At 41.1% G+C, this 26780-nt stretch overlaps 2 protein-coding genes across 4 annotated transcripts in view; one reads left to right on the forward strand and one right to left on the reverse strand.

Annotated features, from left to right (window-relative positions):
• sh3gl3a (SH3-domain GRB2-like 3a) overlaps nt 1-17753 on the forward strand; it is a 32064-nt gene extending 14311 nt beyond the window's left edge. Inside the window, exons 2-11 of one of the 3 annotated variants that reach the window (XM_034867908.1) lie at nt 8050-8118; nt 9217-9289; nt 9424-9567; nt 12153-12286; nt 13160-13318; nt 13839-13942; nt 14890-15014; nt 15138-15170; nt 15864-15929; nt 17228-17753. In XM_034867908.1, coding sequence (XP_034723799.1) covers nt 8050-8118; nt 9217-9289; nt 9424-9567; nt 12153-12286; nt 13160-13318; nt 13839-13942; nt 14890-15014; nt 15138-15170; nt 15864-15929; nt 17228-17430 — 1110 coding nt within the window. In that variant the 3' untranslated portion in view covers nt 17431-17753. The remainder of the gene's footprint in view (nt 1-8049; nt 8119-9216; nt 9290-9423; nt 9568-12152; nt 12287-13159; nt 13319-13838; nt 13943-14889; nt 15015-15137; nt 15171-15863; nt 15930-17227) is intronic. The other 2 variants (XM_034867916.1, XM_034867925.1) reach the window with 2 other exon arrangements.
• Nucleotides 17754-22542: 4789 nt separating this feature from the next.
• On the reverse strand, nt 22543-24612 carry cx36.7 (connexin 36.7). Its single transcript, XM_034868222.1, has 3 exons — nt 24224-24612; nt 24048-24139; nt 22543-23310 (listed from the first exon to the last, which is right to left on the reverse strand). The coding sequence occupies exons 1-3, from the start codon at nt 24526-24528 to the stop codon at nt 22646-22648; spliced, it is 1062 nt and encodes a 353-aa protein (XP_034724113.1). The 5' UTR covers nt 24529-24612; the 3' UTR covers nt 22543-22645.
• Between the last annotated feature and the right edge of the window lie 2168 nt (nt 24613-26780).

Consider the following 26780-nt stretch of genomic DNA (forward strand, 5'->3'; position numbering starts at 1 on the left):
GTAAGAAAAGTCATTGATTAAAAAGTCAGAGTATAGTATAATAAAAAGTAATTATATAGTGTGTTAAAAATGTGATAAAAACGTTATTATAGTATGTTGAACAAAGCCATAGTATAGTATGTTAAAAAGAATGATAAAAAAGTCACAGTTATAGTATCCTGAAAAAAGTCAATGTCCCATTTAGCCCCCCCCCCCCCCCCTTTCTCTTTTTCACTTCAAACACTGTCAAACTCAAACCTAATCTTCATTTAAGTGACTGACATGACTGTCATAACCATGACATGGCACCGTTCATAAACACGAAGGAGGCTTTATGAATGTTTATGACTGTTGTCATTGAGCGTCACGTTGTACTCCCTGACACGTTGTACTCCCTGACACGCAGTACTCCCTGACAGGCTGTGATGTTTCACTTACTATGACCACTACTGCTGTCATTAATACCGTAGTCTATATCCAAGACGTTCCACTTCCGGGATTGCTCTTGTGTCGCCTGAAATTTCGCCGGATATCCGTCCCCTTCCTCTTTCTTAATGTTGGCGTTCTAAACTCCTGTGTATTTCTGAGGACTACGATTAAACCGTTACTGGTTTGTACAACTGCCCCTCAGATCTCGGCAGGGTAAATCCAGACAGCTAGCCAATTCCAATTTGAGTTCTTAGCATGACTAAAACATTGAACGTACAAATGTTCCACCCAAACCAGTTCCTTCCCAGTGCTCTTTTGCAGCGACACCATTGCTGTGTCCGGTGCTTAGCACCGCCCAAGACCACTGCACGTTTTTCTCCCAACCCAGAATGCTCTGGAGGAAGGTCTGGCAATGCAAGATTTTTATTAACATAACATTGTGTCAAAATTTGAGCAATGATGTCCACGGCGGTGGGCTTATTTTCTAGTTATCAACCGCTAAGGAAAAATCCAGCAAATAGACGCCACCAATACACGAAAAACTGGTGATTTAACGTCCCTGCTCCTTTCACATTTTAGCAACAAACATAAATGTCAAGGGAACAATGCACTTTTCACATTTGTTTTTATCGGTGTGCACCCCCACTAACCTGGAAAAAGTTTTAAACAGGAAGTGAATACAGCATGTCGGGAAAATATTACATCTCCCACAGCGGGTAATCAGAGGGACCGCAGGGTTCGGCAACGTTAGCTTCTTCTTGGTCTCTTCTGGGGTCTGATAAACACCTAATTCAGTGCCCATAACACTATTTTCCAAGCTAGTTGGAGCTGTCATATTTCACGGCACCAGCAGTAGTGTGCTTTTCATAAAACGCTGAAGCAAACGAGGCGGTCGATACTGACATATGATGCTTGTGAGAAATGATTGCAAATAAAGCAAACTGTTGCTCATGAGGAACTGCACGCGCTTTTCACTGTTGAAAACTTCTTCCAGCTGCCCCCCCTCCCCCCATACCCATAACCCATACTTCAAAAAAATGATAATTTGTGTGACTGACTACAGCTCTCTACCTAGCACACAGACATGAGATTTATATCAATCTGTCGTCGCATCCCATGCACATAGAAAGGGAATAAGTGTCTTCAAAAATGTTGAAAAACTAAATCTTGATGTAGCAGCAAATGACTTGATAGCCCAGACTGTTAAGATGTACATTGGTACCTTTCTGTTCATTTCACTCAGCATCCCAACCCTGCCCCCCCCCCCCCCCCCCCCCCCCCCCCCCCCCCCCCCCCCCCCCCCCCCCCCCCCCCCCCCCCCCCCCCCCCCCCCCCCCCCCCCCCACACTGTCCTAGAAAGGCTCTGGAAGCCAGAACTGGCTCATTTCTCCACTCGGAGTCTGCTAATTTTATCCAGGCTCTGACCCACTTGGTGTCAAAAACTCTCCTACTGCTGGCAGACTTTGTAGTACAACCTCGGACCACACACACACACACACCCACACACACACACTCACACACATACCTGTACTGGGAAAGGGGCAGTATAGATCTCCGTTTATATTTGCCATTTTAGCTAAATAACTGACCTGTTGTATTTATTAAAGTGCCTATATTATGAAAAAAAACACTTTTTTCTGGGATTTGGGGTGTTAAGTTTTGTCTCTGGTGCTTCCACACGCATAAAAACTTGGTTTGGGTGAGAGTCAGGTTTCTGTATGTCCTCTGCCTTCAGTCTGAGCTGTTCAAAATCTGCACGACTTTCTATGTCACTACTTGCTAACCGTAGCATGCTAGCGATAGCATATTAGCTCGTTATTAACGGCTAAACACTGCTACAACACACACTAGTTCATCATAATCTCCAGGTCTTCTGCAGGTATTCCACAAGTGGCCCCCGTCTAGAAGATGTATCTCAGCTGATCCTGATTTGGACTGGCCAAAGCTGGAGAAAGAGTTATCTAGCTGAGGGGATCTTACCTAGCTACTGAGCATGTGCAACTCCCTACAAAGATAGTATAGAAGTGAGATGTCTCACTCTGTATCTAATGCAAGTGAGATGTCACACTTTGTAGCTAAAACAGAGACCTGGGTGAAAATAGGATCTGCAGCAAAGTGCAGTACGACAAAAACATGGTGTTTTTTGAAAATTAAACCATGTACACCTATTCTGGTACAACCTCAAAATACAATTATGTAGACAAAACTGCTGATGCAAGTATCATAGTAGCATTGTAGCTTGTTGTAGCATTAGTAGCGATGGTGCAATTGATTAAAGTGGCAAGTTATCAAACGATGTACTTGCAATGCAGCAGTCAGTGTTGAGATCACACCGAATTACCTTGGCACGGCTTTACTGAAGAAATAGTTTAAGATTAAGTTAAGATTAATTTATTTGATTAGAATTAATCAGTGAGTCAACATTTCTGTAAACGGGCAGTGTTAGCCAGTCGGCTAATTTTCATCTGTAGTCCTAGATTATTAGCAGGGTAATGTATTGAGTACAAATACGAAAAACCATTATTGTCCTCAAATGTGAAATTTCTTCTTCGGTTTCACCATGAATTTAAGAACACACAAAGACAGGACATTACAAACAATACTTAGCCAAGACGGCAGACAAAAAACAGACAATACATTTCATAAAAAGTGACTTTACATTTTTAAATAAGTAAATAAATAAATAATATCCTACTTAAAGTGTTTAAAGTAGGTTATATTTATCTATTTACTTATTTACTTTTGTAAATATTAAACTCTAGCAATGTGAATCAAATTATCTCAACCCTTAGTTGTGTCAGAAATGATTTCATGGCATTTTAAAGTTAAGTTCTATTGTGGATTCAATTGTCTAACAAGTCTTTTCTAGAGTTGATACAATAAAAATGGCAGTTCATAATAGGGCTGGGCGATATGGAGAAAATCAAATATCACAATATTTTTGACCAAATACCTCGATATTGATACCGGAAAGATTTTGAAGTGTTGACCATTGGTGCTTTCACAAAATATTTGCACAATGAGATTTTTTGATAAATAATCATCAGTAATGTGGATATAATTACTATGTGGGTAAAGGCAAATAATAGAACAGTTACCACAGTCTGGTAAGTTTAGAACATGACATCACTTTACTGTAATGCAGCCTTTAAATAAAGGAAAAGACAACACATGTCACATTACGATATTACAATATACATACATACAATATTATGATATCCAAAATCTAAGATGATATCTAGTCTCACATCACGTATTGATATAATATCGATATATTGCCCAGCTCTAGTTCATACATGTGACTGCTTGAATTTGGTGATGAAAACCATGTGCAGCAACATATAATAATATTGAGGCGGTGATGCATCGAGATGCATATTCCATTAGATTTGAATCGTTGACAGGATCATCGTAATGGAATTATGAGACCAGTTGAGATTTCCAACCTTATTTGTTAGACAAATAATAACTTTCAAACATTTAGCAATTTACTATGACGGCATTTTTTTCCCATCTCAGCAACATTGCAAAAATTGGACCCATCTTCTCATATCGTGATGCTTAAACTGTAATCCATGCATTTGTGCCTTCACGACTTCATTACTGCAATGTCCTATTTTCTTGTCTTTCAAATTTTGCCACTAGAGGCCTTCAATTTTCTCACCTAGACATGCCATATATTCTGTTTTTTTTTCAGGATCAGCTTTGATACTTAGCAATCACATCCATTTGCATGTGAGTTACCACTATTTATTTTGGAGGGCACATTCAGGTGCATACACTGGGAACAATTGATAAAAGATGCTGGCGCTTGGGTAAAAAAACAATATGTGGACCCAGTTCCTTAGTTATCAAGCTCTCTAACAATCAAGATCCGGCTTCTAAGGTCTAGGGAGATCAGCAGTTATTAATCCTTGTATTCCATATATGACACCTAATGTCCCTGTTGACTCAGCCATACAGCCCCAGCCATGATGACTCATGTCTTGTTTCTATTCTGGTTCTCCCACTTAGTAGTTCCCTCATAAATGGTGTGCTGTTCACAAAGCTGCCAATTGGGCTACTTTTAGCTGGGCCTTGTTTGTGCTGCAGCACCCATCATCACCAGCTGCCAGCTACTTTAGTAAAAGCGTCCTAAAGGAAGACCCGTGTGTGTGTCATATGTTGGCAGGAGGGCTGCATAACACAACTGCCATCTGAAAAGCTCCAAATCCTCTTTTTTTGTATTTCCTTCTTGGGCTGGGAAATATTTCGATATTATATCAATATCGTGATATGAGACTAGATATCGTGTTAGATTTTGGATGTCTTAATATTTTGATATGACGTAAGTGTTGTCTTTTCCTTATTTTAAAGTCTGCATTGCAGTAACATTATGTACTTTTCTGAACTTGCCAGACTGTTCTAGCTGTTCTATTATTGGCCTTTTCCCCACTTAGACATTACTGATGATTATTTATCTAAAAGCACCAATTGACACCAGAATATTGCCGCAATGTCAATATTGGGGTATTTGGTCAAGGATATCGTGATAGCTGATATTCTCCCTATTGCCCAGCCCTATTTCCTTCCATTCATGGTATACACGCATTGACCGCAGTGCTACTTTCAGTGCCAGCTTCATAAATGCTTCATGAAACATTGCTATATTTTTTTAAGAATACATTGCATGTAGTAGTGTGTTATTTTTTCACATTGTGTTAAGTGTATTTTATAGGGCCTTTACCAACGCACCAAGTGTAGAGTTGATAAGTAGAAGACTGGAAAAGTCTTAGGGAACACCTGTCCCACCCCCAAAGAAATAGCCAGAGGTAGGTGGTTGCTTTTCTAAGGTACTCTTGATTTTTCCGAAAATCACTGATGAACAGTAGAAGCAGACTGACATGAACGTGGGTTAATCAGAAAGTAGTTTATATCAACAATGTTTCATTGCTCTCTGTCATTTCTGTCGTCTCTGACATTTTCAGGATGTCCTGCCACCTTCTGCTTTCTTTGTGTTAGTGTTCTAAACTCAGGTGGATTTATGAAGACTATGACTGATGAATAAATCTGGCAAATCCAGACAGCTAGCGAGACTATCTGTTTAATCTGTGGTTTTCTGTTTAATGATTAAAACAACTTCTGAACGTACATGTTCTGCAAAACAAGTTCCTTCCCAAGGCTCTTTTGCAGAGGCACCGTGGCTCCGTATACTACTCTACTGGGAAAGGGATAAGGTTTTTTTTCAGTCAGAGACTGACCTGCAATCTGAGTTTTCTTCCTAACTGGCTAACTGCCCTAAATCTTTCAGCATTAGTCCACTATTTGTGCACACAGAATTTTAAACCTTTTTAAATCTGCCGGGGAATGGTGTCAAAGTCCCAGTCTTCTGTTTGACACACCTTTTTAAACCTTGCAGGCTCAGTAGTATCACTGCTGTTAAGGCACAAGTGTTGACTGTGGATGTATTAAGATCAGTTTATGAACTGAAACAATCATTTTCCCAGATGTAATACAAAATTAAATAACACTCCGAATGTTAACACATCTCTTTCTAAAGCTAAAACTAAATTCCGCAGCTTTTCATTTTGGATCACTGAAAGTTGAAATAAAAAAAGTTGCATTTATCATTACAAAATAATTTCCCCAAGGTAACCATTGTAGAACTACTACTAAAAGTTTGGACCAAAGTTAAAATTCAGTTCAAACTGAATCTGGATCTATGCCAATACTAGTCATTAGTTGGGGGGAGGATTTCCACATCCATTCACATCCAGCATGTGCTTTTCCTGACATGGTACAGCTCAGCTGAACTCAAACTCAACAGCAGAAAGACAGATTGGGATGATGATGATGTCATCTAAATCCTGATAAGGCAACTGCCGGGACAAGATCATAGATGTGCTGAGATATGGCTACATTATACAACATATATGAGCCCACAGAATCCCTTACTAACTCAACATCCAGCCACCAACTTCACAAAGTGTCCCCCTAGGACATTGTCAACTTACAGTTTTTTTACTATGACTTTGGCAGAACCATGACATCATTTTTCAAAACTCAGAACCAATGATCAAAATGCAAATTTTTTCAAAACACTTGTTTCAGTTGCTTGGATACAACACAGATAAATCTAAGATCATTTGTTCATTTAACCAAAATCACCTGTTCAATGTGACACAACTTAACATCAAAGTACTACTACTTCAATAAGCAATTCACACATTACATTTCAAACGCTTGTCTATTCATTTCATTACAGTGATCTAACTATCAATTGATAAAACTGTTCAAAATGATAAGTTACTGTTCCATTACCCTTAATGCATAGTTACATGGAGACAGAAGCAATATTCCATGTTTAAATCATGAAAGTTTCAAGATACCGAGCTATATTGTCGGCAATTAGCGTGGAGCATGAACCAATTAGATTACATTATCTTTGGATGTAATATTTCATCATTATTCTTTACTGTAATATACTACTGTTTATCAGACCTTGTTTCTGTGGTCTACCACCTTTACTGTGAGACTATTTACAGTATTGACAGTTCTGCACTGTATGCATGCAGGCCCGTGGAACTGTCCGTCCAACTTGGTACAGATGATTGAGATAACTATTATATATATATATATATATATATATATATATATATATATATATATATATATATATATATATATATATATATATATATATATATATACTGTATACCCGTACCACATACCCCAAAGGTTTTTTCCAAGATGTTTGGCTAATTGCAATGTAGATGAGAGCCTGTGGCCAAATCCACATGAAAGAGTTGATGAAGATGTAGAAGTACAGTAATCACTTCATTGTTTTGTTTTTTTACAGTGCAAGCAAGTTGAGGAATACTGCATTTGATGTTTTACAGTGCTGAATTTTTTTTCTATATCCTAGCAAATTTTTTTGCTTTGATTCAAATAAAGCTATGTTGGGATTGTACTGTATTGTTTTTCATCAATACAATTCCAATTTCTTTCAATGACGCCACTGTGTCTGTAGTGTTCTCGCTACTACTGCAGTGCTTTTAGAGGGATGTGTTTTCATCTACAATATTTTATTATTGTATGAACAATGACACAGTGAAACTATGGGTAGCTTGTGATTGGGTGATCTAAAGTAACGTTTCAATGGTATTTCACAATAAATTAGTTTTTTGAACCAATGATTGTGCAAGTTCAATATTTCTTTAAAGATAGGAATGCACAATGCAATGTTTTAAACATTGGACAGCCTGTTTTTCAAGTAATGACTGAGTACTCAGGATCAAACACTAGTGGGTCCACAACTTTGCTAAAAAAGCCAAGCAACAGGACATTGCAACAACACAAGACATAGCTATTACCGACTCGTCTAACAGCAAAATGGCCAGCTCGGCTCGGCGTCTGACTTTTAGTTTGCAAATCTACCGCCAACGGCTAAAAGCCCTTCTGAGATTTTCTCTTGCTCAGTCACTCCTTCTTCTCTGCCATGCTACCTCTGTGTCCTCTTCAGTCTCTTTGCCTCTGCTGTGATAGTCCGTAGAGGCTGCTGAAGCCGGTTCTGTTGCCTTCTATCATGGCTCCGGTTCCAAAAACTATAACAACTTGTATTTCTCAGTCCTCCATTATGCTCTCCGTGCTCTCTGTGTGCAGCTACTCAGTGAAAAGATCAGCGGTGCAGAGGGGACCAAGCTGGATGAAGACTTCATGGAGATGGAGAGGGTGAGTTCAGAGCAGCAAAGTGTCCCCCATGACAGTGAGAGGTTATTTTTTTATATAGTACAGGCAGGAGATATGAGCTCCTAATAGGGCTGAACAAAACATGTTTTTTTTTGTTGCAATACATCAACTACATCAACCACATCGCGAAAGGCTGTGAGACATAGCTAAAGACACTCAGAGATTTTTTGTTAGTTGAAAGGAAATATCAACAGAAAACTGCACTTTAAAATGTAACTGTCATTCTTTTTTAGTGATGCTGTTTATATTCAATTCAATGTTCAATTTGTTCAATAAGGAATTGGTTGGAAATGATTTCCTGTTATTTGTTTTAAAGTCCAACAAGCAATTAGTTGTATTGTAGGAGAATACTGAAAATGCAGAACTGAGTACATTTTAATATCGAATACATATCTATATATTTTTCTTTAATATTCTCGTTAAAGGTTCCATGACATGGTGTTCTTTGGGTGCTTTATATAGACCTTAATGATCCATTAATACTGTTCATGAGGTCTCTTTACCAAAATTCAGTCTAGAGCCAGTCCCACAATGAGGGGGGGGGGGGGGGGGGGGGGGGGGGGGCGGCTGGGGTTATGACCAACTGCCACTCTGCTCATTTGAAAGCCATAATGCCTCTCTCTTATGGGCGGGCAAAGCAGAGAAAGGGGAGGTAACCTTGCCCCTTAGGACCTCATAAGGAGCAAGCCTCGTAAGGCCTGTACTTAACTTTTTTGACGACCAGACAGTTTTTTTGCCTCGTGAAATGAACGTTCCAAAAAGCAGTCGTATCCCTTCCAACTGCGCTGCTTTCATTTTTTTCAGTGCCTTGACCGCAGCCGTCTCCTCCTGAAGCGGAGTAAATTTCAGGCCCTGGTCATCTCACTTTAGATGTTTTTTGTTTGTTTTTTTGTTGTTTTTATTAGCCGTCATAAGTATGGTCTTTCACAGTTTGCGAAACATTGTAATATTCAACTATGAGCCCAGCTTGGACAACTGAATCAGTAACTGAATGTAATGTTAGAAACATCCTATAGAACCAGAATATATGTACAAATAACTGCAATATCTCTTTTAACATTCCTATCTTGCTTCCATTAGAAAATCGATGTGACCAACAAGTTGGTGTTTGACCTCTTGTCCAAAACAACAGAATACCTCCAGCCTAACCCAGGTATGAAAACAAAACAAAAAGATGCATCCTATCTTATTCTGTTAAAGAATGTGCTGCTGTGCTGTATCTACCACCACAACACTGTCTGGCAAAATGAATCCAGTGTGTGGTGTGTTGATTGTTTACCTGTGCAGCCTCTCGAGCCAAACTGAACATGCTGAACACAGTGTCTAAGATCCGAGGGCAGGTGAAGACCACGGGCTACCCTCAGACCGAAGGCCTGCTGGGAGACTGCATGCTGCGCTATGGCCAGGACCTGGGAGAGGACTCTGTCTTTGGTACCCATTCTCATATTCCAGACTTTCTCAGATAGGGGCCAGGGCTGCAGAGCAGTGTTGTTAAGCGGGGGTGGAAGTAGCTTAGTCCGCAGGGAGTTGAGTTGGGAACTGGAGGGTTGCTGGTTCAATTCCCCGTTTGGACCAAAGCCGGGACTGTGGACTGGTAGCTGGACAGATGCCACTGCACCTCTTGAGCAAGGCACCGTACCCCCCACCCTTGATGTAGCTGCTGCCCACAGATGGGCACCAGTACGTCCCTTGCCAACATGAATTATGGTGATTAGAGTCTCTTTTTTTATGATCCCCTGTCACTGGATAATACTCGCTAAATCCAGTATTACACACCGTTTTGTATCATGTAAGTTTGGGGCGTAACCATGGGTTCATGTGTATCCCCCATGCACATTTGAGAGTTCTAAACTTTTTAAAAGTGACAGCATAATTGATTAAAACTTTGGAAAGCAGTTTTCTTTTAGGTGTCGTTGGGCAAAACTTCCATACTAATCTTTCAGCATATTTAAATTAGGGATGTTTTGATACCAATACCAGTATCGGAATCACCTCCGACACTGCCTAAAACGCTGGTATCGGTTTCGGAAAGTACTGGAGTTTATGCACCGATCCTATATCACGTTATAAACCCCTAAAAAAACGCTGATAAAGTTGTTTATTTATGTTCTTTTTCCGTTATAACTGACTGTCAAACTGTTTAATAAATGAAAGTTCTGTGGCATTCATTGTTTAAGAGTTTAAAGGTCCCATGACATGGGGCTCTGTGGATGCTTTTGTTTGGCCCTATTGGTCTCCTACTACCATATCTGAAGTGTCTTTTGTATAGACCTTAGTGGTCCCCTAATACTTTATCTGTAGTCTCTTTTATAGAGACCTTAGTGGTCCCCTAATACTGTATCGGTAGTCTCTTTTATAGAGACCTTAGTGGTCCCCTAATACTGTATCGGAAGTCTCTTTTATATAGACCTTAGTGGTCCCCTAATACTGTATCGGAAGTCTCTTTTACATAGACTTTAGTGGTCCCCTACTACCATATCTGTAGTATCTTTCCCAAAATTCAGCCTTGGTGTAGAATTACAGCCACTAGAGCCAGTCCCCCAATGAGCTTTACTTAGGATGTGCCATTTCTGATTCTGGAGCTATTGAGGAGGAGGAGGGGGGGGGCAATGTGGAGGCTGGGGGTGTGGCCTTGACCAACTGCCACTTTGTTCGTTTGAAAGCCATGATATCTCTCTCTCATGGGTGGGCCAAATTCTCTGGGTGGGTAAAGCAGAGAGAGGGGAGGTACGGTAAAGATTCCAGATTGGCCCATCTAGGCGTTCATTTTCTCAAAGGCAGAGCAGGATACCCAGGGCTCGGTTTACACCTATCTCCATTTCTAGCCAATGGGGGACCATAGGCAGGCAATGGGAAAGCATATACTCATGTTAAAAATGTTCATGTTCTTAGTTCTCAACTATTTAATTAATCAACAACTATTTTGATGAATCAATTTATCAGTTTGACATTCATTTTGTAGGGAAAAACATTCAACTTCTTTGACTACAGCTTCCTAAATGTGAATGTTTTCTAGTTTCTTCTCGCCTCTGTGAAAGTAAACTGAAGTGTTTTGAGTCTTCGAGTTGTGGACAAAACAAAACATTTTAGGATGTCATGTTGGGCTTTGGGAAACATCGATCCACATTTTCTTTTTGACAATTTAAAGAACAACTAATCCATTCATCTAGAAAAATAATCCTCTTGTTGGCTGTCCTGCGCATGCATTGCCAGTGTGACAGGCAGGGGAGAGCTGCGGAAAGAGGTTTTTCTACATCAGGGATGTCAAACTCTGGCAAACACAGGGCCACACTGGCAAACGAGAATCACATCAAGGGCCAGACATGTAGAGTTTGTTGACATGTTTTTATTTAGTCAAAAAAATCAAATAGTTTCGACTGTAACGTTGCATATCTCAAATAGCTTTCTCACTTACAATTTGGTCCAAATAAAGCCCTAAAAAAGGCTGGAAAAATGTTCCCTAGCCAGTCAAGCAAACAATCATTATGATTAAATTTTTTAAAGGCTCACGCCTGTTTCTCTAACAGACCTGGACAACTACTACTATTGGTTATATGCAAACTCTCTTGGTTTCTGAGTCTGAAAAACTCTTAACCATCCTTTTGTTTGACAAATTAGGATGAATTATGGCGCACCTCGTTGTGCGCCATCATTTATCGTAAAGGTAAATTTATGTGTGGGCCGGATTGCAATTTGCGAGTTTGGGTTTGTGGTTTGGCCCCCGGGCATTGAGTTTGACACATGTGGTCCACACTAAATCCTGGAGTTTTTTGCCTCCTACCCACACCAGCTTCAAATAGGGTGAATGTGATATTTCTCTACTGACAATATGAGACTTCAAATTCCACATTTGTAGGATTTCATAAGGTAGTATCTAAAAAATCAACCCTATCACAAACCTGTGAGGCTGGAACTAAGACATGGGGCATGTTTCCAAATGATTTCTGTGTCACAGTGCCCTGCTGAGACGAGCACAGGTTCACTGAAAAGTCTTGCTTTGTCTCTGCGTCCTGCAGGCTGTGCTCTGGGGGACGTGGGCGAGGCCATGAGGCAGATGGCGGACGTGAAGGACTCTCTGGACATAAGCGTCAAACAAAACTTTATTGACCCGCTCCAGACTCTACAGGACAAGGATCTGAAAGAGATCACGGTACGTTGCCCTGGTAACTGAGCTCATACTAGGTGAAACGCAAGCGGTGTGCCATTTTTGAAGTGTGATTGGCAGGGTACACAAACTGCACCGGGGACACAGGGGACATGTGACAACACTTTCAGGATGTGCCAAGAGCAGCAATCTGCCTTGAACGTTACCTTAATTTCATCATGGAGTGTGTCTTAGGTTTGCAGTTCCAACCATTAATACTACACTATAAAAAAATACTCATAACTAAAAAAAATCTCCTAGCATGTGGCTGGGTTAGCTCAGTTGGTAGAGCGGGCGCACATATATAGAGGTTAACTCCTCGACATGTTCAACTCCGACATGCAGCCCTTCTCTCTCTCTCTCTCTCTCTTTCCCCTTTCATGTCTTCATCTGTTCTGTGGAATTAAAGACACAAATGCCCCAAAAATAAGCTTAAGAAAGAAATGCACTAACATCATCAACATCAGAAATATTTAAAGTCCTTTCAAGATGGAGCTATTTTAAACTACTTCATACACATCTAGACAGTTTATACTCACAGTTTACAGTCTCTAAAACTGCACCACATTTTTTTTACTCATATGTTTTGTATAACCACTAAGGGCACTTTATTACATTTGCCCCTTGACTCACAGCTGATCATTCTGCTCTTGCTGAACCTGATGTGTTCATTAATCTAATCTGAGTTCACAGAGAACGTACAAACAAATACCTTATGACGTTATACATTTTATTTATTTAGTGATTTTTTTCTGGTACTTAGCCCCTTTACTTCACTTTAGTAGCACACTATGTTTTTGTTAGTTCAGATACAAACGATACATTAGAAGAATGATACATTACACAGGATGAAGATACATGTCCCTGTCTGTTTTGCAGCACCACCTGAAGAAGCTGGAGGGCCGGCGGTTAGACTTTGACTATAAGAAGAAGCGTCAGGGGAAGATCCCAGACGAGGAGATCCGACAGGCTGTGGAGAAGTTTGACGAGAGCAGAGAGCTGGCCGAGAGGAGCATGTTCAACTTCCTGGAGAACGACGTAAGAGAGCATACATCTTCTGAAGGAACAGTAGACCAATAGGGAGTACCAAACATCATTGAAGGGTACACGGCTAGTTCAGTCGGTAGAAGGGGCGTCCACGCAGCAGGTCCGACCTGCTGCCCTTTGCTGCATGTCATTCCCCCTCTCTCTCCCCTTTCATGTCTTCAGCTGTCTTATCAAAATAAAAGCTGAAAATGCCCCAAAAATAATCTTTAAAAAAAAGAACAGCAGCAGGTAAAATCAAATTGTTTAGCTGTTAACCATGAAGTGTAGATACATCAATATCAAATAAGAGAGAAATTCATGTGACAGACTAGTCACTAGACTAGTTTATATGTAGACAGTATGGTTGTTTCTGATTGGTTGGCAGGTATCCATTGACATGATGCATCAGGACATTCAGTGTATACAAAGTCAGAGTATTACTAGATAGTTTTCTGTCCATTATAATGATACATTACAAGTATTTAAGTATTCTACAGTATAAAGGGTTTGTGTGTGTGTGTGTGGCCCACAGGTGGAGCAGGTGAGCCAGCTGGCGGCGCTGATCGAGGCGGCCGTAGACTACCACAGACAGTCGTGTGCAATCCTGCAGGAGCTCAGTGGGAAGCTGCAGCAGAGGTGAGGGAGGGGCCGGAGGCCACGCTGGTAATTACTTTGCAGCTTTCGTCCCCCTGTGTGAGACTCACAGGCTCACTGTGAAAAAGTCATTTTGCTCAGATGTGACAAGCGTGGGTGCCAGTGGTGTCTGTGAGTAGTAGATTAACGGAGGTTTTTACCGGAGGCATTGGCTCGGCACTTGAATGAGTACTCGCTACAGTTTCCTGGCATTGACTGAACCAACATGCTACAACTAGCAAGGACCACGCAATCAACAAGATATGTTTTAACGAGCCCTGGCCAAGACAGGCAGCAGCACTATTAACACGCTTTCAGAGACAAGACAAATATGACAATTCAAAATGGAGACATAAGAACAGTATAGTAATAGTAGTATAGCAGTAGTAGTAGTAGTAGTACATAGTAGTAGTAGTATAGTAGTAGGGTTTTTACCCTGCTGTCCTGTGTGTGTGTGTCTGTGTGTGTGTTTGTGTGTTCTTGTTTAACTATATTCGTAGGGTCCAAAAGCCGGGAGTCCAGTATACTTGTGGGCTCCCGACAGCTTTGTGGGGCCAAAATCCAGGACCCCACATCTTTAAAGGGCTGTTTGAGGGTTAAGGCTTACTTTTAGGATTAGGGTTAGGATTAGGTCATGGTGAGGATGAGGGTAAGGGTTAAAGAAAGTTAGTTTACTTGACCTGTGATGGTTAAGGTTAGAGTAAGGGGCTAGGGAATGCAATGACTGGTCCCCACAAAGACACACACTATTTGTGTGTGTGTGTGTGTGTGTGTGTGTGTGTGTGTGTGTGTGTGTGTGTGTGTGTGTGTGTGTGTGTGTGTGCTCACACATAAAACAGACATAACCATTTAAAATGGAGACATAAGAACAGACTACTTATGTACAAGATATCAAAAACAGTTTAATTTTTAGAAATCTTTTTTTTTTTACCCTGCTGTCTTCCCCCCAGGATAGCCACAGCAAGCAGCCAGCCCAAGAGAGAGTTCAAACCAAAGTCTATCAGGAGCAACGTGGACCTCTTGGACAACAGTCAGCACAACGGCCTGTCCTACCGCTCCTCGCTCCGATCCACCGGTACAGCTGACACAGCCCTGGCTTCATTTCACCTTTGCTTCTTTTCTTTCTGTAATGTTCACTGTCAGCCCCATCCTCATTGTTTGCTTTGAGTTATGTGTTTTTTTCTGTTATGCCTTACAGATGTCCAAATCCACCCCCCAGTCAATGGGAAAAGTAGGTATCCCTTTATAAAGTCTTTAGGTGTAAGGCATCTTTTAGATCTTTCTTGTTTCACAGATCAAGATCCACAGATCTCTTGATCTCTCTTGTTCGACCACCAGTATCCAGAAAAGGGCCTTTGTTTGTCTGCTGCTGTTTTAGCCATGTGTATGCTTTGTAATGACAATGAATGATTTCAGCTTCATAAACAGAAGTGACTTACTAGCAGTTTTTTTTATTTACAAAAGTGAAAAGCTACATAGCAGTTACCACTGTAAAAAAGATAATAACAGTCAACGTTACTAATGTGGCTATCATATCAATAAATATAGGCTAATTGGTGTTATTTAAGACAGACTTTAAAGTGTTTCTTTTCCCGGACCATAAGCATACTACACTCCTGTAAAAACTGAACGACACCCCTCGCCAATAGGTGGGGTCGACTGTCTTTTTATGGGCCAGTTTAATTAATCTTGTGCAATCATTTCATTCGTAGTTGTGCTTACCTTCATTTTCTCTAGACTATATTCATCAACAAACACATCGTCGCCCCCTTCTGGTAAAAGTCAGACACAACCAGTGGTCATGCAGTGTGGAGTGGTAGTGGTGGATGAAAGGTCGCATTAGGGAGGATTTCTCCATTGTTCCCATTGTTTTGTGTTGTTTTGTGCTCAACGCCATCTCCATGTGTCTCTCCATGTCACCCAGCGGATCATATAACCTCCTTTCCTCTGACATGGCCCGAGAGCCCCGCCATCAATGGCAACGCTCACCGTGAGTAACACACACCATCCACGTCTGCGGAAATCCATCCTGAGAAGATTCAGCCACTGACAACAAACCAACAACAATTTGCTGATGAATAAATCCTGTATTGTCAGGCAAAAATATGATATATAATAATAATATAATAAATGTGAGCGTTTTGGGGTTTTGGACTCTCATTAAAACCAAACAATTAAAAGGTGCTAAGTTCATTGATGCTCTTAGAAAAAATAGTTTGGATCATTTTCTTTCATTTGGTCTTCATCAGCAGATGGAGTATTCTCATTTGACATGTCCCAGTATTAGTACTGAGTTATGAAAAAAATAAGGAAATCCACTCAAGGTCCACTTACTATTTTTCTCCTGAACTTTTAAACGTATTTCACAGTCTGCAATAGTAGTTGGAGTTGGCTCAGTTGTCAAAGGGATGGCAAAACAAATCTTTTAAAAAACATCTCTCCAAAAATCCTAACTCATGCTACACCTGCTAGCTTTTGATTTTCGATATTAACCGCGGAATCGGCTCTGGTTGTCATGGAGATGGTTGAGTACTAGAACTGAGTATTTGTAACTGAGTAAACTCCATCCAGTTGGCAATTTAATTTTAATTATAATTGAAAGACGGCCATATACTGTAAATACTAGGGCTGGGACAATATGATTTGATTCTTTCATGAAACATGGGTTCTGATTAGATTTGTATTGTAATGGGATTCTAGAAGTATTGCAATTCGATAGTATTCAGTATTGCATTTTCTTTTCCTTTTTTAACAAAAACAAAAGTTAAATAATACACTTCCAGAGACCATACATCGTGAGACGTTTGTAAAGACTAAGAAGAATTCGCATCATGTCTGTCAGTCAGTTTATAATTTAAGAGAATATCTTAATTTTTTTTCTCCTAAATTCTAATTCTTTCCCCATTATATATTCACAAAGAAGAGCATAACATGGATTGTCTTCATTTTCTGCTTTCTATCAGTTTTGCTGGAAACCCATATGATGTAGGCTGAATCCCATAACCCTTGCCCCTTACCGCTACCCCTTGGCCCTTGAAACCAAGGGGTAAGGGTGAAAAAAATACCGCTATAAAACAGTGGGACACCACTTGGTTACATCACCATACAGTATTGATCACAAACTTCCAAGATCCCGTCTCTCTATCCTGGCTTGGATTTCCCTGGGGGGAATTTCCCACCCCTGATATATACATTAACACTTCAGTGACATACCAGGTATTAAAGGAGCCGTTTATTATCATAACTGTGCTGAAGTGAAATAACAAATAATGTCTTCCTGTGCTCCAGAGTCCGAGGCGTTGGACCAGCCGTGCTGCCGCTCGCTTTACGACTTTGAGCCGGAGAACGAGGGCGAGCTGGGCTTCAAGGAGGGCGACATCATCATCCTCACCAACCAGATAGACGAGAACTGGTACGAGGGCATGATCCACGGAGAGTCGGGCTTCTTCCCCATCAACTACGTGGAGGTGATTGTCCCTCTGCCTCAGTGAACGCCGGCACCTGGAGTCCTGCACAGACTCCAAACGCCTGCCTCAGCCCACTCAGACTGTTGGCCTCTGGCCTCCGCCCGACTCGGGACGGAACGTGGACGGGGGCCAGCTCAGCCCCAAGCTGGGAAAACAATTCCTGTCTTCTGATTTTCAAACCGCGCCAGAGAGGTAGTAGTTTTGTCCCAAACTGACTTAAGTTGAAATTTCCCAGATTACGTTGTTTTTCTCTGATGATATTAATGAACCTGAAGCCAACTGAAACACAAGCCATTAAGTGGGACACTCTGCCTGGTTGGACCCTTTGGGTCCTGACCAAGGTAAAATGTCTAGAAGTTGTCAAACTCTGTAATCCATCCGTTCAGCCCCTCAGATGACGCTGACCTAGTTGATCTGGGTAAAGTTTTTCTCACTACAAACCACTGATGTACTTTTATTTGCAACATAGTAGAGCTCCGCGATTTGGGGAAAAAAATCACAATATCACAATATTTTGGACCAAATGCTTCAATGTTGATATCGCAGCAATATTGTTGGGTTGACTGTTGTTGCTTTCACAAAATACTAACACAATGAGAGTTTTGATAAATAATCACCAATAATGTGAATACAGTGACTAAGTGGGTAAAGGCAAAAAACACAAGAGTAAGTGATTCTAGTTTAGAAAATGACATACTGTAATGCAGCCTTTTAAACCAGGAAAATACAACATTTTATTGATGTATTGCCCATCCCTACATCATTGTCACATTAAGAACATGATATGCCTTTCAGGATATTTTCCATCCCATTACATTGTCCTACAAATTTCCCCAAAAAGATAAAAGGCCTTGTGTTTGCATCACAAGCCCCATCAGAGCGATTGCTTGAACTACCTGTATGTTTAAGAAAAAAAGTAATTTTCTTTGCCCTTAAAGTGTATTCCACTGATTTTCATTTGTTTTTAAAAGCTAGTTGTGCTTTTACTTATGACTCTTCGTGAGGCCTCTTGCCAAAGTTCAAGGAAAATTCCACTCGATTACAGCTTTGTTCTTGTTGTTGTAGTTTTGGCCGTCTTTTCTATCAGTAATAATAACGTACTCCTGAAGTTAACTGCTGACCGAGATTGTCCTAAACATTTTCTTTGTAAGTCTGCCAGGCAGTTATCCTGGATATGTCCTTCTGTTGATCCAGACTGGTGGAGACCCAAACCAGAGGAGTGTGACTATCAGGTGGCCAAAAAACATGACTCCAAAACAAAATGATTGCATATTACTCAGTCTCTGTTGGGTGCGTGGGCAACAATTAGTAAGTAAGTGTTGGATATGTAATTGAAATGATGGTTACAAAAGGTTAAAAAAATAACTCCCAAGTTGTTATAAACCAGAGTTATCCTTAAAAATATCCAACATTTGGTCCATGTTAGATTTTTTCTTTCCATACAAACTATTTATTTTAGACATGGTTTGTTAGGATTATATGAACATTTCAAGCCACAGCTCTCGGACAGTGATCCCACCGAGCTAGAGTGAAGTCACAGTTGGTGTTTGACAGCCTCACATTCCAGAGGGACCATGGCAGACATTATGGGATGTAAATGGCTACTCTGTTAGACTCTGCCCGTGTTCGGCCTGTCACGTGCTGTAACTCTGTACATTTCTGTTCTAGTCTTTTCTCCTATCCCAAACTGACTTAACCTGTTTGCCTGCTGCTCTCTTAAGTGTTTTTACAACTGTGAGGAACTGAAGTGAACTTCCTCTCTCTCTCTCTCTCTTTCTCTCACTGTTTACATGCTCTGACTTATTGTGACATAATGTAAGGACTGAACAGCCCACTCTGTGTCGGATAGGGATGAATGCCTTGGCACACTGCAACCATATGAATGTGCTTTTTTGGATTGTTGTCTTTGTTTGCACTGAAGCTATAGAATCGACCCAGCACATACGTGTGTTCATGGACACACACCTTTCTGTTTGTCGATGTTTACTTTCTCCTTTTCTTCAGCGTTGCACTTTGTGTTGTTCACAACCGGGTTAGAATCACTGATGCACATGTATACGTGACGTCACAGTGGTAGATGCTTATATTTATATAACCACAGATGTTCTTAGGACTGTACTACTGTATAATGAATCCACTATCTCAATTCTTGTGATATAGATTGGGAAAAATTTATCTTAAATAGGATGTCCGTGGAAGCAGATGATCCTGTTGTCTTGTGAAGCTCATTCCAGCTCTCTGATTGGCTAGTGATAAGCTGTAGGTTATTTCAATTTCAATTTCAATTTTATTAATAGTATCAAATCATAACAAGAGTTATCTCACGTCTAGACCACACTCTAATTTACAAAGACCCAACCGTTCCAACAATTCATCCAAGAGCAAGCATTTAGTGTAACGAGGAAAAAGTTCTGTTTTACTGGCAAAAAAAAACTGGGACAGACCCAGGCTGTTGGTAGGTGGTGTCTGACGGTGCCAGTTGGGGGTGTGATGAACATTGGCAAATATAATCACAATAAAGATAATGGAACAGTGACTAGAAATAATAGTTGTAGCAGTTCAGGGGGTGGTAGGGTGTTGCAGGGCATAGAGCAGGACCACGGCGGCAGCTACAACCATGGTGCCACCCTGATCCAAGGAAATCTGCAAGGCCAGAAAGCTAAGGACTCCGGAGAATAAGCTCCCCAGTCAAATGATATTTTAGTGAGAAGCCCTCCTGTGTTGGGATCCGGTCCTTTTTTAATTGCACGTTGATGCAAACTCAAAAGTACGTCAGGATATATTCAGGAAAACGTACATTTACAACCTTTCAACCTGGTCAGGTCCTACTCACCGCTCTGCTGCTCTCAGTTTCTCATGTCAACAAAATCCTCTTTTCTTTTATTAATTTATTCTGAACACATTGTTCAAAGAATCGGTCACATGCCCATAAGTGTGGACGGAAGCCAATTACTTTTAGATTCTTGGTAATGCTTTACAATAAGGTTTTACAAAAAACAGTAACTACCCTTTTTTGTGTACCTTATTATAAAGTGTTATCGGATTCTGGGTCAGTTTAGCAACTCTTGCCGGTTTTGTTCACAGCTGCAACAGAGAAGAGTAACAGAATCTGGTTGTGACATAATCCAGCAAAGCCTTTAAAGATAGTATTTAAATTGTGTTTATAACGTGCTGTTCCTATTAAGCTCTTGGTTTGAAAGATTTGCAGAAAATGTTAAGTTTGTTAGTAACTTGATAACATGATTGGAATTAATAATCAGTGAACAGGATTTATATTAAAAAAACAAAGAGCACAGTGGTGAGTATGACATGATGCACTGATGAAATTATTCATTCAGTATGTATCAAGTATCAAGTAATGTATCAAGTGCGTTATCATAGCACAGGTAATCCCACCCCAGCTGCCCTTTTTAATGCCAGTCTTTATTTGTTCAACCACTATGTGAATACTGGCTTTTATGGTGCCCAAAATTATTCTTGTAAATTCCACAAAACACCTATTTCTCTCCAGAAGTGTGTTTATGTCTCCTTAGTTTATATAGGGTGTATGTCCCAAAATGTACCTGTTGGACTATATTCTTTTTTTTTATGTATGTGGACCAATAAAACAACAAAGACTTTATACAATAGCGATAAAATAAAGAAAATGTATCGGATACTTACTATTAGCTTGCAATTGCCTAGATGTTCAAGATATTGCATGATACATTTTTTTCTAAAGATTGTTATTTTGAATGTTGGATAACGAGGAGCTTTAAGCACAAGGTGCCATCTGTAACACATTACAACACCACACATCACAGAAAGGAGTCCATCAAAAGTTTATTCCTGCATTCAGTCTTCAGAAAACAGCAGGGAAGAAGACTGTATTGTTATGCAGTCATCATGAAACCTTCCATATTAACCATCAATTTCCAAAGCGTTTGACTTTGTTTACAGATTTAAGACTGAAAAGGTTTTAAACAAATACTTTTGGCAGTTAGCCACACAGTATGAATGGCTGACTTTTGATACACTAAAACTAAAAATCTCTCTCCCAGCACTGTACCTCTGTTTGCCTTTACAGTTCCAACACGTCTCTCCTCACTATTCATTTTACAACCACACGCTGGGCAAAGGAAACTGGCTGCGCAGTTCTGTGTTTTGTTTTTCCAGTAGCATAATTTATGCAAAAGGTGTTTTATAGATGTTGTAAATGAATATATGAATAAATATATTGCGTAAATAAATGACAAGCAAATATTGAGCCACCATTCACGTCTGTTTTTTTTTTGTGTTTCTTGATCTGTGAATTATACAATATGGCCAAAATAATGTGTATTTTTGTTGTGTGGCTGTTTGTAATGCTGTAAGCTCCCTGTAGTTCCAATCAAGGGAAAGTTTAATGTTAAGACACACATTGTTGTTTTAGATCACAGTGTGCTTCTAACTTTGTGTCAGCAGTTCAGTGCTTTAAGCCAGCTCCATAAAACACTCTCCCAGTTTTATTTGGAAAAGCTTGTCTGGTCTACACAGACCTCAACCTCCATCCAACACCTTAGGGATGAACTGGTGCCAGATCTCATCACTTGGAATCAGTGTTGACAGACAACATCTGTAAATTGGTAAGCTACCATACTGAGTTTTTTTTAACGGTAACAAAAGGTGTTCCACAGGGTTCAATTTTAGGTCCCATCCTTTTCGCTATCAACAGTACATCAACAGTGATATTTCATCTTTGGCAAACTGCTGTTCCCATCTGTATGCAGATAATCTTGCATTGCCAGACCTCAGTGAGGAAAATAAGTATTTGAACACCCTGCTATTTTGCAAGTTCTCCCACTTAGAAATCATGGAGGGGTCTGAAATTGTCATCATAGGTTTATGTCCACTGTGAGAGACATAAAGTGTTAACATTGGGGGAGATATACATTACTTTTTTATATTTATATTCATAAATATTTAAATAAAATCAAAGGCTCTTGTGATTTAATAGGGGCACAAAGTAACTTTCCATTTCAGTTTATTTTGCCCTAGCAATGGTGAAAAACAATGTTAGAGACCTTTTTTATTAACTTTTTTTGACCCCATAACTGATGTCATTTAATATGTAGCAAAATACGAAAATACTTCAAACAAAACATACTTTAATAAAAGTACTTTTTTTTTAACTACTCAATTATAGAAACCTGAGTAATTGTATTTTGTTACTTTCCAACTCCACAAAGAAAGGCAGCGGCGTGCATCCCCGCGGTCTAAACTAGATCCAGACCTCGGCGCTCCTCTGTTTGGACTCTCTGACGGCTCTCTGACTCTTCAGAGGCTGCCTCTCTCCCCTCTGGGAGTCCTGAGTGTTGGGTTTCCCTGGGTCGTTGTCCCCGGGCGCAGCGCAGCTCCAGTCGGGCCGATGGCCCACCACAAGGCCCAGGGTGGGCAGGGAGGTGGTGCCGGTCACGCCCCTAAAGCCTAGGGAGCATGTGGGTGAGGGGCTGTCCGCAGGGAAGGTCTCATACCCCCCCCTCATACCGGGACACCCTCCCCAGGACGCCCTCCTCTCCCTCAGCCGCACTACCTGCCGGATCTTCTTCCAGCCCAGGTGGTTGAGCTCCAGCAGATTGAGCAGGATGCAGAAAACACCCACGCAGAACATGAAGAGCAGGAATATCGTCTTCTCCGTGGGCCGGGAGACGTAGCAGTCCACCGGCTGGCTGCATGGCGCCGATGTGCACAGGAAGTGCACAGGCACCCGGAAGCCAAACAGCTTCCACTGGGCCAGGACAAAGCCCAGCTCCAGGACGGCCCGCAGGCACACGTGGAAGACATAGCATTTGGACAGAACCCCGCCGGAGGTCCCGAGACCCTGTGCACCCCGCACCCTGAAGGGGCCGGCTCGGGCATGGCTCACGGGCGCCATGTTGTTTGGGTCTCCCCTCTGGAGACTCTGGGCGGTGATGCCTTGCAACACGTCTGCCAGGCTGTGACCTAGATGTAGGAGGTGTAAATCACACGCCTTATCACAATACAATATTATATTGATTTTTTGGCAGATGATACGAAACTTGCTGATACCACAAAGTCTGTCACGATACGATTTTGATTCAGTTGTAGAAAGTGTCAAAAATTAAAAAAACTAGCAACTAAAATATGATTTGACAACTTTATAACTGAGCTCTTTAAGACATTTAAATTAAAAACAAAGTATTATATATACAGTATATGAGATAAAGATAAAATAAAGGAACATCATACAGACGGTATGTATCAATATTTTCACTTGGCATTGATAATATTGGATCGTTTTTATTTTAACAATTCTGATTCCAATTCAAAATCTTCCTATTGATTCCGGTTCCTTATCAATTCTGGATTCCGGTTCTTTGAGGGTTGGAGTTGGAACAGGTGATACTTAAAGTAAAGTACTATAAAATAAAGCCACATGGCTGAAGTACGGCGGTCGCTGCGGAAACCAAAACTTGCCCGTGTAAAGGCTGAAACCGATAATCGGACACTAAACCAAATTTTTCGAACAACTCCAATAAATAAAAAGGTTACGTTGGAATCTTCATTTTTGAAGCGATTCCAAGTTGGAGCCGGTTCATGATGCCGAGTCCTAACCGTGGATCACCGGATGGATCCAGATGGCTGTATCGTTACACCCCTACCTAGATGCTTATGGGAGCGGATGGAGCAGCTGTCGGAGTCGCAGCTCCGATCGTACACCTTCCGTTCGTCCCCTTGCTCTCCACCGGGGCCTCTCTGGGCCGGGCCAGCCACGGGGCTCTGGCCCGGGCCAGCCACGGGGCCCTGGCCCTGCCTCTGGGTGGAGCTGAGCGGCAGCTTGGACAGGTTGTGCCAGGTGTAGATGATGAAGCAGAGCGAGGGCGTGGACACGGTAATGATGTGAAAGACCCAGAAGCGTGGCTGCGAGATGGGCGCGAAGGCGTCGTAGCACACGGTGGAACAGCCCGGCTGCAGCGTGTTGCAAACAAACATCTCCTGCTCGTCGGCGTACACGTCCTCAGTCGCCACGGCGACAATGAGCAGCCGGAAGATGACCATGACGGTGAGCCACAGGCGGCCGATCATGGTGGAGTGCTGGTGCACGGCGTCCAAGAGGCGTTTGAGAAGGGTCCACTCCGTCATGGTGGGCAGTGGCCTCCGACGGCCCTTGGGGGGGGAAGCTGGCTTTCCTCCTCCTCAAGTCCTACCCTGTTGCACTCGCTGACATCTTAAACCGCCGGATCTGGACTACACGCTCCTGTCCAATCTACAGGCCCGGGCCGGGGCATGGGCCGAATAGGCTAATGCTATGGTCCAAAAGTCCAAGAGAGTACAGTTAAAAGCTGAAAATGATTGAAAAAAGTGACAAAACTATGAAACTATCAAAAAGCAATAAAAAACGTTGACTAAAGCGTCACAGACATCAACAAAGTGACAAAAAAGTCAGAAAAATACAACACTAATTTGAAAAAAGGGACAAAAACCTTGAAAAGTATCAAAAACGTAAAGAAAGCAACAAATAAAGCGTCAAAAACAGGGGGCTTAGGCAGTTTAGGCAAATCCTAAACTGGACCAAAACCAAATTGGACAGGTCCGGCTCTGCTTCCCCCATAATTCTAGAAACTTTTGCCTCCCATTTTTTAGTCGTAAGGTTCTTCTGAAATCAGAGCAGCTTCCCTCCCTGGCTTCAGCCTGCTCTCTGCCTGGCTGCCCAGAGACCACTGGAGCCACGGCGAGAGAGAGAGAGCCACCCCATCTTTCACAGATAAGGATGTCCACTTGACATGAGTCACTTGGCATGCTCCCATCTCTCTTTGGCCTAGACAGGATCCCTTTTAAACCGGAGAGACATCAGCCTTCCTCTGCTGGAGGAGCTGCTGATAGTGTCAGCTGATAGAGCATTCTTCACAGATTAGTCCTCTGAAAGCCAACGGGCTCTTCCTTTAATGGAGAGGCATATTTTAAATGATGACCCGTATGGAAGGGCACAATCACTTTTGGAATGCTTTTGGACACTAAAAGACATCAAGATGCTTGTGTCATGATCAGTGATGCCAGTAACGCTAATTTTGAGATTTAGTAACGCGTTATTCTAATCTAACCACTTTTTCAGTAACGAGTTATCTAACGCGTTACTATTTCCAAACCAGTAATCAGATTAAAGTTACTTATCCAAGTTATTTTGTTTTTTTTCGTTAGGAAAAACATTTTTTTTGCTTTCTTCTTGCATCTCGGGGAATGAGTCACATATGCGACAAGACACATTTACAGACGTAAACAACAATGGAGGGAGGAGACAGATGCACGTTTTCTAGCTGGAAATACAGTCACTATTTTGAGTTTGTGTCAGCTAAAGATGGCAAAATAAACCCTTGTGTTGTCTTCCAGCCGACCATGCAACTGTTAGGGTAAATATCGTTTTTGGTTTTGGTTGTTTTTTTCAACACTTTTGTTGCTTTTCCCCGATGTTGTAGTCACATTTTTTTTACTTTCTTTAATTCAAATTTCAAAATTCAAATGTCATAATGTTGATTGAAGCACCCAAATTTAATGAAAGTAATGAACTGATCAATTATTTCTCTTGTAAAATAGGTTTATGGGACTATCCATGTTATTTTGTCTGACAATTTGGTTGAAAGAAACACACATTTCGGATATAGGAACTTTTTGAAAATGGGTCAAATTGACCCGAGGACACCAGGAGGGTTGAGGTCCGTTGCACACTCTGTGCTGGGGGTTAACAACGTGCATCTACGAGCAAGTCCCACCAGGTGGTGCGAAGCAGAGAGCAGGAGCCCCCCCACCACCCAACAACAAAAGCTGGACTTCATGCAAAACCAGTAAGTGGGGGGAAGTTGAAGAAGTCATTCGGGCAGTATGTTGTAGAGGAAATGCCGCCCTTAAACCTCATGTTGTCCTTGGGTCAAATTCAATGATTTTGTTTTTTTTTAGCACAAAAAATGGACGCTGAAAATGTCAACAATAAAAATATCAAAAAACATCAAAAAAGCACCCACAACATGGAAAAAGTGACAAAAATATCAGAAAAAGCAATAATAATGTTGAAAAAAGTGACCAAAACGTTTTTTATTCATGGTTGACGGGAAGACAACACAATGGTTAACTACCCAATTATATTTGCCCAAAATAACATGATTGATTCCACACAACGCTCTTTGGCAAGTACAAATCTCTACTTTCATTCATTTTGGGGCTTCTTATTCAATTTTATAGCATTAAAAAAAAAATTTAAGTGGTTTTGAAATAGTATTGAGTAAAAGTTGACATATTCCAGTCTGTGATTATCCATCAAACATCCATTCCTTTAACTTTAGTCAAAATAATTCCTAATTTCTGCTTTTCTAAATCAAACATTAGTGATAATTTCCTATAAA

The sequence above is a fragment of the Etheostoma cragini genome, chromosome 1, assembly GCF_013103735.1.
Source record: "Etheostoma cragini isolate CJK2018 chromosome 1, CSU_Ecrag_1.0, whole genome shotgun sequence".
NCBI classification, from domain to species: Eukaryota; Metazoa; Chordata; class Actinopteri; order Perciformes; family Percidae; genus Etheostoma; species Etheostoma cragini.